Source organism: Oncorhynchus keta, chromosome 10 (assembly GCF_023373465.1).
Source record: "Oncorhynchus keta strain PuntledgeMale-10-30-2019 chromosome 10, Oket_V2, whole genome shotgun sequence".
Classification (NCBI taxonomy): Eukaryota; Metazoa; Chordata; class Actinopteri; order Salmoniformes; family Salmonidae; genus Oncorhynchus; species Oncorhynchus keta.
In genome coordinates, this window is record NC_068430.1 from 28,498,052 (window position 1) to 28,513,529 (window position 15,478).

The following is a 15,478-nucleotide window of genomic DNA, read 5'->3' on the forward strand; positions in this document are numbered from 1 at the left end:
AAAGGTTAATGTTTTCAGGATGTGTAAATGTGTACTGAAATAAAAAAGCACAAGATCATTTATTCAGCCTTCATAAAAAATAAAGCTAAGGTACAATAGAAATCCACAAACCAATCAATAAAATAATGCAATGGTAGGAATTGTATTAATATACACTTTTGGATATAATTCACAATTTAATGAATGTGGAACATTTCTACATGTATCAAGTCCAGAGTGTAAATGTACATGTTAGTAATATAGTTATATAAAACACAAAGTACCATATTATCTCAATGATATTAATCTGTGCCTCATATATTTTCACTCAGAGACTTAGTAACTGCTCTCACTGTTTAATGGAGCTAGCTAAATGGTTCTAGGCCTACTGTTAGCTAGGACACATCTACTGTTAGCTAGGACATATCTACTGTTTGCTAGGACACATCTACTGTTAGCTAGGACATATCTACTGTTTGCTAGGACATATCTACTGTTAGCTATGACATATCTACTGTTAGCTAGGACATATCTACTGTTAGGTAGGACATATCTACTGTAAGGGTAGGACATCTCTACTGTTAGCTAGGACATTTCTACTGTTAGCTAGAACACATCTACTGTTAGCTAAGATATATCTACTGTTAGCTAGGACAGCTATTTAAGAGCGTTCCTCCTCAAATTCTACTATTACAAAGAGAGGTTAGATATGTCATAAATATTTATGCAATACATCATTACTATAGCAATCTTCGTCTCAACTCAGGTGGTCTGTCTGTGAGTATATTTGCATATTTTGTTACATATATACAATGCCTCGGTTTGGGTTTATCTTTTCCAAAATATATAAATTTTAAAACATAAAAAAAGGTATCCCTGCATTCTGATGGGTGAGAGGAAATACCCTTGTATGGATCAGTGTGGGGCAAAGTCTTGTCTGTAAGAAGATTAAAGGTGACTTTCATTGCCTTGTCAATGTTTTGAGCTAAATACATTATAGGTTGGTATTGCTCGCATCATGAAAATTATGGGTAACACTTAACATTAAGATGCTCTTGTTGTGACACTGTAATTAAACAAAAAATATATATCTTTCTATTTTTAATTGATTAGTATCTTACACTGCTAATTATGCAAGATAATATTTTCGGCCAAGGGTTTTTCTGAGTTATTCACCACGGAGAGCTAAACCTGCAATTCCACGCTTTGTATTTGCCAATGCACTCTAATACTGCCGAAGATGTGAAATGGAACTCAATTCACAACGTTATGCTCACAGGGACTGTATATACAGTATGACCAATATATCATAAAAGACAATAGGTCTGTGTATGTTTATGGCTGCTTAAAAGAGGCCTGAGCCCCATTTTAACACAGCCTCTCTCCCAGTGTCCATCATCTCCTCAAATAAAACTTATTTGTGTATTCTTTATCCATCATGCCCCAGCGTCTGTACAGTCATTTGAATTTCACTACCAGCTGCTGAAACAGGAAATCTGTATTATACTGCTTTAAGGAAATTACAAAATTATGTTTGTAGCTTGGCACACATAAATTCAGACGTCATTGTAGGTTGGTTGACAAATTACATCTTAAAATTGCTTAGGCAACAGTATTTTAATGGAGAAAAAATACAGCGTGGAATATATATATTTAATTTATTCATATTTCTCCCCCCCCCCAAAATTGCGTAATTTTATACTAGACATACAGAATTGGGGAAAAAATGATGACAGTGTTGCCATTGATGGCAGTGCTCGTCTTTGATGTGCCAACCTGATGTGCCAATTTCAGGGCTTAGTTTGATTTTAACAGCATGGGGTGATCAATTATGACTTGTTTTCAAGCTACATTTATACTTTGAGCCAAATACTGTACCCACATGAGCAAGAAAAATGCTGTGATATTTGTAGAATATTTACTAAATTCTGTCACTGACAGTCGTTAGGTTTCATGAAAATATATTGATTTGAGTAACTTTCATCAGTATACTGTATTGCTCATAGTGTAATAGACAGATGTTGGAATAAAAATACTAACTACTTCAACAAATTCGGTGAAAATCAAAGGATTAATCCAAAAAGGAATAGTTTATGTTTACAACAACCTACTGTGGCATGTTATCATACATCATTTTGCATGATTCAAATGGGACAATAACATAATAATTTTCAAAGACAACGTTGATGCAGTGGTGCAAATGTATATGGATTGTACAGCTCATATAGCTTGCAGTGTAATACAACTCCTGCAATCATTGTGATACAATGCATTAATAACATGTACAGGAAGCCTACAGCATGCATGTTTTCATTCTGAAAATGGAAAACAAAATGGCCACTATTACTCATATGAGATGCTGAAAATTGATCAAAAAAACATATACCGGTAGTTCCTTTAATCTTCATTACAGATTCTGAGAGTAAAGTACAATACCATCGATCATATTCATATGTCATTATCACAATCAATTGTTTATATATTGTTTTCGGAAGGTTCGGTACACAGCACAGAGGATGTGCAGTCTTTTCCCCAAACCCCACCACCAGATAATGGTATGAACTATTAAAAAAAAGAGCTGACCGATTGAATGTACAGTGCACAAACGCAGGACCTGTCACTCTATGAGGACCTGATATCCATACCTGACTGCTTTCAGGGGATTCCAGTATGTCTCTAAAAAGCAGAGAGGAAGAAATAGGCCACACTGAACACTAATTTATCCATCAGTTTGTAATCATCATACTTGTAAGGATGTTTAGATGATAACAAACTGGTGTACAAAAACACATTTTTATTGATCTCTTCTTCAATAAAAAATATTCAGTTATTGTGCTGAAATTAATTACAGTAACCATTTAGAACACAACTGATTTTTATGATACAAGATTCCAGATTATTTTGTGTTATAAAACATGAATATTGATAAAACATTAATTTCATTTATTGAATATGATACATACTTTATAGTAACCATAATATATCATTGAGAGATTGTGGAGGATTAGCATTAGTTGATTCGATCCATTCCTTGACAATAATGGCTCATGAAAAACAGCAGCATCCCATAATAGACACAGCAAAAGCCTGTGCCCTGTTGGTTACAGTTAATTTTAAAAGCACATTTCCATCTAGTAATTTGAATGGAACACCTATTACCGCTATTAATGAAACAGTAGTGGAATATCTAAAGCAGAGGATTTGAGCAAAACATTTGGATTTTCAGGATATCAACTAGTGAAAGATGGGATTAATGAAAAAGGTATTTCTTTATCACTGATACTATTGCTATGTTTTGGCAATGTTTTCTTGCATTGGTCCAAATGGCTCACACGCATGTACAGCAGATGGCTCATGTATTGAACACGCATCCTATATCAACATTACTTTGAAAGATTTCACTTCTACCCCTTATCTTAATTGCACTCAAGACATAATGATTTTGCAAATGATACTACTACACAAACTAGCAGACGTACACTTTCACAGTGGGTTTTCCTTTCTAGAAGAGACCCTTCTAGGCTACTGGACCATTAAAAATAACTTACTCTTTATTGAATTATATAATCCATGCTCCTTGTCAAGTGTCAAGCTTGTAGTATAAAATACATTACTGACAACAAAATACACATAAAAGTGGTAGGCAGAAAACTTTTTGCTTGACTATTTGCGTAAGAATCAAACATCCTTCCACGTGATTCGAAAATCTTTTATTATCAGACTGATGAGGCAGTTAGCGATTGTATCGTCATGATTGACAGTAGGGATATAGTGGAACTTCTTTTGACAGGTGGAGAGCATGCCATGTACCACAACTACAAGCATAACCAAAAGGCTTATCTCATGTATGTTATATTTTAGGGTTGGATCATAGATATATCTAATATACATATCTCATACATTTGAAATCTGGAGCAGTTTCCGATGCATGGAAAATGTTTTGTTTTACACGGCACCCCTCTGTTTTGGTTTCGTCCAAACTTGGTTAAGATTTGAGTTATTTTCTATGGCATCTGGTTCACTCTGTTGAAGGTGAATGTCCTCTCGTGTCAGTCAGCATTTGCTGTCAATGGCCTTCATGATTTATTTTATTTGAATGTCTGGGCTTTTTACACTTTCGTCCAAAGAAACCAATAATGGATATTCAATGGATTTTATGGATAATACCCACTGTAATAGCTGTAGAAGGTAAGATCATGTTTAAAGCTCTTTGAATAAGGTCTTGCCGACGGGGCGAAAGAGTTGCTGATCACATCACGTTGAGTGTTTGAATTGATTTTAACGAGAACGTTCCGGGGGCGACTGTACATTGTGGCAAAGGCTCTTCTTTGAAATCTGTACGGAAATAATGAACAATAGCTATATGAGGGTTGCACGGATCATGCCCGCATCCTCTCAGGTATGGAAATGTCCAAACGTATTGCTTGTCATGAAGGACATACCGTATGCTTTTTACTGTGCCATTTTATACCTGTCAAGTCAAAACACCGCTATACTTTTATATTATTTCAAACAGTTCAACCGTTAACAAGAAAGTACACGGGTTACTTTATGATGCAGCATGGCGTTTTCCCCTTGTCTGCAATTTGTAAAAGAGCAGCGTGAACAGTCAGTAGGCTATACATTTTCTGAAGATGATTGGGTGCAGTAGGGACAGTTATGTATTTGATTAATGACGTCTCTGTGGTATAGTTTAATAATTTTGTTGGCATATTCTAATTGTGCTGTGCACTGACCGGAGCACACAGGCTTCGCTCGCGAATGATGATGAGCAGCGTGTTCAGTGGCACAATAGAACAGGTACTTGAGAGCATAGCGCTAGCCTACCAATATTTAACCACCACCAAATACAACGTAAGAAAAAGCCTCGGTAGGTTGTTGATAATGTGCCTTCAGCTAATGTGATTTGTCACAGAACATGCGTCTTGTTATTTATTTTAAAGATATGCACGGCCTCTGAAGGACTCTTGCATCTCTTTAAAAAATATATTTTTTATTTTACCGGGCAAGACAGTTAAGAAGAAATTCGTATTTACACTGACTGCCTACATCGGCCAATCCCGGACGACGCTGGGCCAATTGTGCGCCGCACAATGGGATTCCTAATCACAGCTGGTTGTAACACAGCCTGGAATCGAACCAGGGTTTCTGTGGCGACGCCTCAAGCGCTGAGATGCTGTGCCTTAGACCGCTGCGCCAATCGGGAGCCCAATTGGGAGCCCCACATCCCCGTTGGATTCCAACCAGGATTTATTAAATACATTCCCAGTAGGCATAAACATGCACATGCAACATGTACTGTTTACCAATCCTATTGTACTGAGCGTTAGCGTCATATTCACATGGTAGGCATTTTCATGTTCATGTAGTCTATTTTATTGATAGTATTCCCAACCTTTGGAGAGAAACAATGTGTTGTGCTCCTCATACCTTGATAGGCCTTTTTAATTGACAATTAAAACTTTAAGAAATGTTCAAACTGGACACACTCATTTCACGCCACTTCAATATAAAGTGATTGTCATAGCCGGTTAGGAGAGAATGTTTGCTAACCCTAACTCTTTAACTAACCTTAACCTCAGTCTCCTAACCTGCTACATTAATTCTAATAACCTGCTGTGTAAGTTCTCCTAACCTAATACGAAAAAGTCACTTCGGTATTGAAGTGTCCTGAAAATAATGATTCCCAATTTCAAGCAGCATATCATTTAACTGGGATATTGGAAAGTTATGTGTCCTGAATTGTTACATAGGCAGGCCTAAATATGCCTGGAATTAGTATTTTCCAGTTGACATTATACTTGTACAGTAGGCAGGCCTACACACATCCAATGTCATGTGTTCCTCTGGCAAAATAAAATATATGGTAGTGTTTAGGCCTTTGTGTCTGAGCTTACGGCTTTTGATATTGAACGTCTATACATAATCATTTTGTAATGCTTTGATTGTTTATTTCATTCTTTCAATGCCAATAGTAGAGTAGGTGCTTTTTCTTGTGTCCTAAAATACCAATCTATATGTATATGTTTGAACGTTTACTGTCATTTGTAGTCGACCCTGCTGTGCATTTGATTTTTAAAAATGTATTTCCTTATTAGTTCAAAATAACAATTTCACCTATTAGAGAAAAACTGTTTGCAAGACCCACGTTCAAGGAACCACACTTATATGCCATTTATACAAATATTAGAATTTTTATAAACAATGACTTTGTGTCCTAGCAAATAAATAATATATATATATTTTTTTTTTAACCTGGCTTGATCTGCTATATTTACTATATTGTTACCATTAATTATTCTTATTATTCAAATTACTGGAGTTAAATTATTGTTATTTTGTTTACTAAATAAGCAAATTTTAATACAGTGAGGATTGTTTTCAACATTCTACTTGAGGTAAATCAGCTAAGGCCAGACTTTTCGAATAGCTACATCTTCCGGTTCGTGTTAACTCATTAAAGTTGTTCATTTACATTTTCACTTTAAATTAAGAATACAGCTTGAATGGGAAAAGCTTATGGCTGTTCACCTTTAGAAGTTTAGTGATAGAATTAAGTTGTTCTCTCTTAGCGCAGCAGTGTTCGGCCCTAAGGTCATGAGTGAGATGGAACCCCAGACAGTAGGGTAGAAGCTGCTTTAACATTGCTGAATGAATCAAGTTTTTATTTTTTTTGCATAAAAAAAAAGGATGACAAATAATAACAGACCAATGTTTTTCTACCAATTGCGTTGAATAGAGTGGCATGCTATTTTCTCTTTCTGGAATGCAAACGTGGCTAGATGACGTATGAGACTGCAAAATATATGAAGAGACACTGACAGCCATGAAAAACAGGCATTTATTTTACTTTTAGTCAGTGGGAAGCTATCAATGGAAATGTTTTGTTTTGTGCAATATGGCTATGTCTGGCAGGCTAATACACATAATATGCTGTCATTTAATAGGCCTATTCAATCAAGAGTTTTATTTTCTATTTGTGTCACAAACAATATATGTTCTTGATGAAGCCATTTATTTGACTATTCTCTTTGAGAAGAAATGTATTACTTGGTCATTTTCAATGTAAAACAAATAATATATTTACCCTTTCAGACAATAATGGCTGCATGGAAGAAAAGGCTGTTTTGTTTCTGGAGAGGCAATTAAGCTAATAGTGTTACCCTTTTCATGTTTTTGTTTACGTAATTGAGAAGTAATTACTTACTATTGAACTTGACTGACGATAAAAGTATTGATTTCCGAACCCATTTTTTTCTCAAGCAACATTAGCCAGCAACACTATTATTATATTTATTGTATTTCAGTAACATGACTGGTTGGTCTCTTCCCCAACCCGTCACAGCCCCCCATCTTACCCTTCGTATCACCCTAGCCGATCATCCAATGAAGTCGCAGGAGTAGAGTATGAATTTTTTGTTGTTGAAAAGAGGTCACTGTAGCCTTAATCCAAAAAAACAACACACCACAGCGAGGAACATCAAAGTAAATCGTATTGACGACTCTGATGTCATGGCATCAGAACATGGTTGCTTTGGCAAAGGTTCTTCTTTCGGGTTTTATATAGAAACACGGCATAATATTCCCATAGTCCTTCTGGCACATATCTTAGATCAAGGCTAATGTTGCTAATTGCATCGTGATATAATTTTTGTTGTTGTTGTGTGTTTTGATGTATAACTTATAATTATGTATGTAACTGTATAGCTTAGCAATTGAAGAGAATACAAATAGCAATACTTTCCTATTAATCTTAGGATAATTATTTAGCCCTACATATCTTTTAATGTACTTGGACAACATACATTGTTTCATATTGTATCTTTTTGAATGTTTTTTGGACATAGCAGGTGAACTTTGTCTTAATGACAGATGCTATTCCTTCAGCTACAGCTCTAACATCCATAGCTCTGTATATGGTTTTCAGAGTGATCACATTTTGAGAGTGATGTAGCTAGTTATCTTTCAAACCAAGGCAGGGATGTTGTTGGGCTAAAACACTGCGGATTGTATGCAAGCCCCTGTTGATATGAAATCTTCTTGGTAGACCTATGGTCAATTTTAGCAGGTGAGTTTTGATGAATGGAATCGAGGTGCTCAGTAAGACAATTCCTGTTGTTCCATCTGGGCCAGGCATGCCTGTCTATATATCCTCTCATTTTGTTTACCTACCTCATGCCAGGTGTATCTATGGAGAGCATCATCATCATCCGCAGCAATAAATCTTACCAGAGCTGCCAAAAAGTATTACCATGGAAGTAGTTGCAAGCCCATTCACTCTTAACGCCATTTAAGGGAGAGTATTATAAAATGAAGTCAATCATTGATTTAATTAGTAAACACAACGCTTATGGTGGTACTAGACCTTTGGTTCTCCATATCTGATTCTGTATCTTATTACCCTTCTGCTATCTCTGGACTGGGTAATTACTGGGTAAGTAATGGACTGTAAAATAAGGTAACCAAAGTTTGAACACGGTTTATTGACTAGCTTGTTTGTGGATTTATGATAAATGTAACAGACATTTAACAGGAAAAACGCCTTGCTTTTGAATACCCTTAGGAGTAACCTAAGGCAGCTACTGTAACGATAACAAAACCATTAACCTTCAGTGGGATTAGCACACAGAACATAATTTACTAGGTATTCTTGGAAATACAGCCAGAGTACACTTGCTAACAACAACAATCGTTTACTACGAATTTCACCTCTGCAGTCAGTAGTACAAGACCCCAACTACCTTCTGAAACACATCCCGTTACTGTATTATGCTACATTCAGTGAGATAGCATGTTTCTGGCTATATGTATATGTGCAAAAGCCACATTGTGATCTGGTCATGACCATCACCAGAGGTAGACAAACTAGGACACATGGCATCCACGTTGAGGCAGGGTGAAGCCATTTAAGGCAATGTGAAATCATGATTTTTATCGAAATTTAAAAATCACACAAAATGTAAACAGTATGCAGTATAACTCGTGCCTCAATAATTTGCATATTTAGATAACTCATATTAGTAGAGATGACTCCATGGATGAGATGCTGTAAAATAACATGGGATCCAGATGAAATATTTAAGGAAGGGAGTGGCTTTTTATTAGCATCAAGTGAAGAGCGATATCTTAGAGTGTACAGGTAAGAAAGGCAGTGGCGGAGGTTTGTTGGCCATAATGCAGTTGCCTCCTCCTATAGGCTACAGCGGAAAACTGAGAGAAAACAAAGTGCTTTCAGTATTTAATACTATCGTGTTCTGTTATATCTTAACATGTCTTATTGTGTTGTGTGTCGTTTGAAAAGCGTTATGAAAATGTGTATTTTGAGTTTGCCAAATATGTGTAAACTTTCTTTCAAATGTAAATTCAATTGGCCCATTTCAACTGTACTTGTGTGGGTACTAGAAGTGTTCGCCTAACATGGAAGCATTATCGTTTTTGGAATAGTAACAAAAGGTAGTGACAGGGGGCTCTGAAACGGGATTAAATCAAGGTAAAATGAGTGACCATACACAATCCTGTGTTTTCTCAGTCTACCCAATGAGCAGATGTAGGGAGCTTGTATGCACGCCAACCACCACAGTAGGCTTTCACAAAGAATCCGCCTCTATTCAAGACCTAATCCATGCTGCCCATGGCCCAGCCATTGTCACTTTGCATGCAGAATTTAAATTAGTGCTGGTACCAGTTGTTTCATTTGAGAGTGGGTGTCACATTTCGGGGACATCCATGGGCTACCTTGAGGATTAGTTTAATGCAAGGGTATCCGAGGGCTCAGAGATTTTGGCCGATGGCAAGAGGGGATGCTAGTTTTACAAAAATGTGTTCTCTCTGCATGGCATGACATCATTGTGGCTGCATTTTGAGCTGCCATCTTTTGTTACGGGCTTGTATCAGTGCCTCAATCTCCAACCATGTTCACTACAACATTTGTTCATTAAGAGCCAGTCGGTAAGAGTCTGCCCCCTTTGGTAACAAAACCACTTTCAATTCCACTAGTTATTCATTTCAGTCTAGTAATAATTTGATATTCCTTAAATTAACACAAAACCATGTTTAGATGGACAAATTTATTTTGAAAAGGCACCCAGTCTATTCCCAATATACTTTTTTTAATAGCTGGCCTCGGGACGGTCAACTGTGTATAAAATAAGCTCTGTTCGGAAAATACTATACGTTTCTCAATGGAATAGTTCTAAATGTAGACTCAAATTTCAGAACCAAAAAGATTTGTTAACACTACAACTACTGTGGAATGGGGACAATTGAGAACCTGTGTGTTACATAAACATGTGTTCTTCACTCAGGATCACTTATGTTATGGGTCTTGGGTTTTGTTTTTCTAGCAGTCGTTAAAGTATAGGTGTGTTGTTCAACCACATTGTTTTAGCCTGTTTGGTCTGAAAGTGAGCGAAACTAGCTACTATGACTAAAGCCCCTGTTAGAGTTTTTTCAACCAAACATTAATGACACAGTTAGGGCTTGTATTGAACATGAGTCAGATTGATTGCATAATTTCTGAGATAATATCATTATATTCCACATGGTAATGTGAAATCATCCAAGCTTCATACTGCTCAACATTAATTAGTTTATCTAATGAAGTTACACAGGGGTGAGTAGTTTATTCAATGAGAGTAACTGTATAATTTCATTAGCACAGTTTCTGGCCATTACGTCATACCTGTGGGTTATATCTTGTTATTTTTTGCTGATCGGAAAAAACATCAACATTTTGAACTGTCTGTAAAGATTCTAGATTCAATTTAAACTGCAAAAGCAACCTAATATGTACGTTTACAGGTAGAACCTTGTTATACCAATTGTTCATTAACCTAGATTCAGGACAGTGTAATACATAGCTTAAATATCTCAATCACAAATCTTGATTGACAAATTGCAAACCTTCAGCATGTCACATGCTAGATTAATAACTCAAGCTGATGAGCACCCTCATTGTTGCCTGCATCTTTTAGAATATTTGAAAGCATAAGTCTTCTAGAACTTGAATTGAGCTCAGAGGGTAAATGCAGCCAGCATCAAGCCAGGATACCCTGATAGAGGTCAGACCTGGTCTCACAGCCTCCCTCCATACAACCCCAGGTACTGTGCCACTGCCTCTCTGAACAGGCCCACAGAACACAAACCCAGCGGATTAGTGTCTGGCTCTCAATGTCCCCGGGAGCAGAGCCCATCGGCGGAGACAAAGAGGGGCTGATTGCGTTGTCATCTGCATCACAAAGGGAAGCCTTTTCCACCTGAACGGTTGCCTCTGCTGAGCTCCACATCCCATCTATCAGCTCCTCTGGACCCAGGTTACATCTGCCTTTAGTTTCTCTATATCTCTGCTTTTCTCTCTCCCTCCCTCTCTTTCTCGGTCCCCTCTTTCTCTCCAGTGGTTGTGATATCAGCAGCTTGACGGCTCACTCCTTAGTGGGGACTGGGCTCCCCAGCCTTCATGTAAGCTGCAGCAGATCTGGCCGATTTCAGCCTCCGTCGGTAGTAATGGGCCCAGCATGGTTCATTGTTTTTCTCCCCCTGCCCTTGCTCTCGCTGGCTGGCTAGCCACGGTGGGCTGCTCTGTTCTGCTTTGCTCCGCGACAATATGCAGACGCACAGACTTTTATTTTTACAATTTTAAAATGTAACCTTTATTTAACTAGTCAAGTCAGTTAAGAACAAATACTTATTTACAATGAGGCCTACCAAAAGGCAAAATGCCTCCTGTGGGGTTGGGAGCTGGGATTATAAATATAAATACATAAAATAAAAATATAGCATAAAATAAAAATATATCACAAAACACCCATCAGGACAAGAGAGACAACACAACACTACATAAAGAGAGACCTAAGACAACAACATAGCATGGCAGTAACACATGACAACACAGCATGGTAGCAATACAACATAACACCACATGATAGCAACACAACATGGTAGTAGCACAAAACAGACAACGGACCTTCTCTGCTCCTGCCCAGCCGGACCTATCTGTCTCACTCTCTGATATAGACAGAGCACCCTGACGTGATTTCCAGCGAGCAGACATGTTTTATCTGATTAGTGTGAGCTGGGGAGGACCTGGTGTCCTCTAACAGATTATGCTTGTCTTTAGTTATTGGACAGGGCGGTTGAGCACCAACGTGACATGGTACAGTAGAACAGAGGTACTGTGGGTCTTTGCCTTCTCGTGTGATCAGTACTTTAGTCTATAGGTCTATTGCGACGACTCAACGACTCTACCTTTTGCACAATATTTACATATGAGCCACACATAATAACTACCCCATATGATGCATGCAATAATTGTAGATTTTTATGAATCAAATGCCTGTGTTACAATTATACATTCAGATGGCTAATCTGAGGACATGACATTTAAATGTCATAAAAGAGAGAACGTTATTAAAAAACCTGTATGAAGAGTGATACGGGAGGTATTTGTTGGCATCTTATTGCATTAGCCTAGTGCTGAGGGAATTAACAGAGATAATGAACTGATTTGGCCCATGGCTGTGACTTGACTGCATTCAGAGAGCAGGAGCTAATCTTTTGTTGTTCCCAGATTAATTCAGATACAGTGTAAATCAATTGTATAACCTCAGACCCTCAAAGGGCTCTACAGTTCAGACAGTCAGATTGGTGAAATGTACTGTAACAACAAGGGTATAAACCTAGCTCTGGGCTGAAATTACACAGTGTTAGATGTGGCCACAGAGGCGTGTTGTGCTGGAAACGGTTAAAGAAGTAGGGGCCATTTGATCACCTGGAATGCTAATACAAATAAAGTGCTAAAATGGAGGGTTAATAGATAACAAATCTCAAAGGCAGGGGTCATGTCACGCCCTGACCTAAGATATCTCTGTTTTCTTTATATTTTGGTTAGGTCAGGGTGTGATTAGGGTGGATACGCTAGTTTTTGTATTGTCTATGTTTTTTTTTATGTCTAGGGTTTTAATGGGTCTAGGCATTTGTATGTTTATGGTGGCCTGATATGGTTCCCAATCAGAGGCAGCTGTTTATCGTTGTCTCTGATTGGGGATCATATTTAGGTAGCCATTTCCCTTTGGTGTTTGTGGGTTCTTGTTCTATGTTTAGTTGCCTGTCTGCACTATTCATATTAGCGGCATGGTTCGGTTTGTTATTTTGTTGAGTGTTTGTTCTTATAATAATAAAGAATGTACGCATACCATGCTGCACCTTGGTCCGATTCATACGGCGAACGTGACAGGTCATCACAACAGAAGGGTAACGGCACTTCTTCTTTGCAGTTAATCGGCTGTAGTCCAATTACTCAGGACTGCCTGGGCCAGAGGGGGTACTTTTCTGCACATGCTTGGCCCTGGTAAGCACACGTGGATTTTCAGATTATGTAGGGGTGGCAGGTGATAGACTTTATGGCAGTTTTGCTTTTTAAGTATTTAAGGCTTGGGAGAGGTTTCCAGGTTTGAGTTTTTCTTCCATGTAGGAAAACTGTCATTATCAGAAATGGAGTCATTGTTGTGGGTTGAGGCCGAGGTAATCATCTCCTTTAGAATTCTCAGACTTCTCCAGACAACCCCATATGGAGCTCCCTCATCAATCTGCGTAGAGCCCTAATCAATAGCACAAGCTTAGCAAAGATTTAACCCCCTAGCAACATTATATGGAGGAACATTAATGAGGGCTTATTACAATTTTTCTTTTATTACAATTTTTCTTTTAATAACTCGTATGATAAACATTCTATTCAACAGAGTAAGCACATTCATTTGCATAATCATCTCTCAGTAAGCAGATTCAGCATGGGGCCGATAGACAGCGGGATCTGTCAGATGTGCAGTTGTAATAACTCTCACTCAGGCATTAAATTCATGTCTTGCACTTGTTCCAACCCTCCATTCATTGCTATTTTACCCTAATTCCTACCCTGTAAAGAATTTTCAGCAGGAAACACTACCCCTAAAACTCACGCCCACGTTTTGAGAGAAGCCAAAAACGGAGCAATATGTGTCCACTGGGCTCGATGAAACCATGTCTGCGATCGTTGTTGCCATGAGGTAACACAGCTCACCGAAACAGGAGCACAATATAGGGATTTGAGGCGCGATGACCATTTTCCATACCTTCCTCCGGCTCTACGTTCCAGATAGTAATCACAGTGGACCATTTGCGAGGGCAGCTGGAAAATCCATCGAGAATCTCAGGAGACCTGCTGTGGCTGTGAAATCAATGCAGAGATTCAACGGAGAACGTTAAATGAAATGAAAAAGTCATATGATATGGTTAAATGTGTAGAATGTTATTATTCATGTGGACCTAATAACTTTTTCATCTGCAGATAACGAGAGCTGACGTGGAAGTAGTGAGTTATCTTTGTGGTTGGTACCCGGTTACACTCACAATCCATCATTCCTTTTGGAGATACAGTAAGAATAGCCTTACGTGTTGAGTTATTGGTCCAATGACAAGAAAGAGACAAAGTAAAGGATATCATACAAACAGGAAACAACTGGTTTTAGTGTTGTATAAATACGGCATAACTCTGGGACCTAGAGACACATCATTGTACTATTTACAGAGCACTCGCATTGGCTAGGTCTGACACGGAACCCAAACCGGCTGCGCTCGTGCGCCATCGTGCGCTATCGTGCATACATTTATTTTGCCCTCCCCTCACCAAACGCGAGCATGACCCGCAGTTTAAAATCAAAACAAAAAAATCAAAACAAACTCTGAACCAATTACATTAATTTGGGGACAGGTCGAAAATCATTAAACATGTATGGCAATTTAGCTAGTTAGCTTGCACATGCTAGCGAACGTTAATTTGTCCTATTTAGCTTTAAACATTTGCTTTTTTACATGGCACATATTGCACTTTTACTTTCTTCTCCAACACTGTGTTTTTGCATTATTTAAACCAAATTGAGCATGCTTCATTATTTATTTGAGACTAAATAGATATTATTTATGTATTAAGTTCAAATAAGTGTTCATTCTTCATTCATATATATATATATATATATAATACATATACGTTATCGTCTTTTTTTTGGTCCTCCAATAATCGGTATCAGCATTGAAAAATCATCATTGGTCGACCTCTGGTGTTTGTTGGGTCATTGTCCTGTTGAAAATGTCCCACTAAGTGCAAACCAGATGAGATGGCGTATTGCTGCAAGAATGCCGTGGTAGCCATGTGTGTGCCTTGAATTTTAAATAAATCAGACAGTGTGATTATCCTCTGCAGCAGAGGTAACTGGGTCTTCCTTTCCTGAGGCGGTCCTCATGAGAGACAGTTTCATCATAGCGCCTGATGGTTTTTGAGACTGCGATTAATCGGTATTAGCTTTTTTTTATATATATATATTTGTAATAATGACAATTACAACAATACTGAATGAACACTTTTATTTTAATTTAACATAATACCTAAATAACATCTATTTAATCTAAAATAAATAATGAAACATGCTCAATTTGGTTGAAATAATACAAAAACACAGTGTTGGAGAAG

General features: G+C 37.8%; 1 protein-coding gene across 2 annotated transcripts in view; it reads left to right on the forward strand.

Moving 5' to 3' along the window:
• Positions 1 to 4,006: 4,006 nt before the first annotated feature.
• The window catches only part of LOC118388477 (ephrin type-B receptor 2-like), a 150,531-nt gene continuing 139,059 nt past the window's right edge, over positions 4,007 to 15,478 (forward strand). For both annotated transcript variants that reach the window (XM_035777598.2, XM_035777599.2), the window contains exon 1: positions 4,007 to 4,167. In XM_035777598.2, coding sequence (XP_035633491.1) covers positions 4,116 to 4,167 — 52 coding nt within the window. In that variant the 5' untranslated portion in view covers positions 4,007 to 4,115. The remainder of the gene's footprint in view (positions 4,168 to 15,478) is intronic.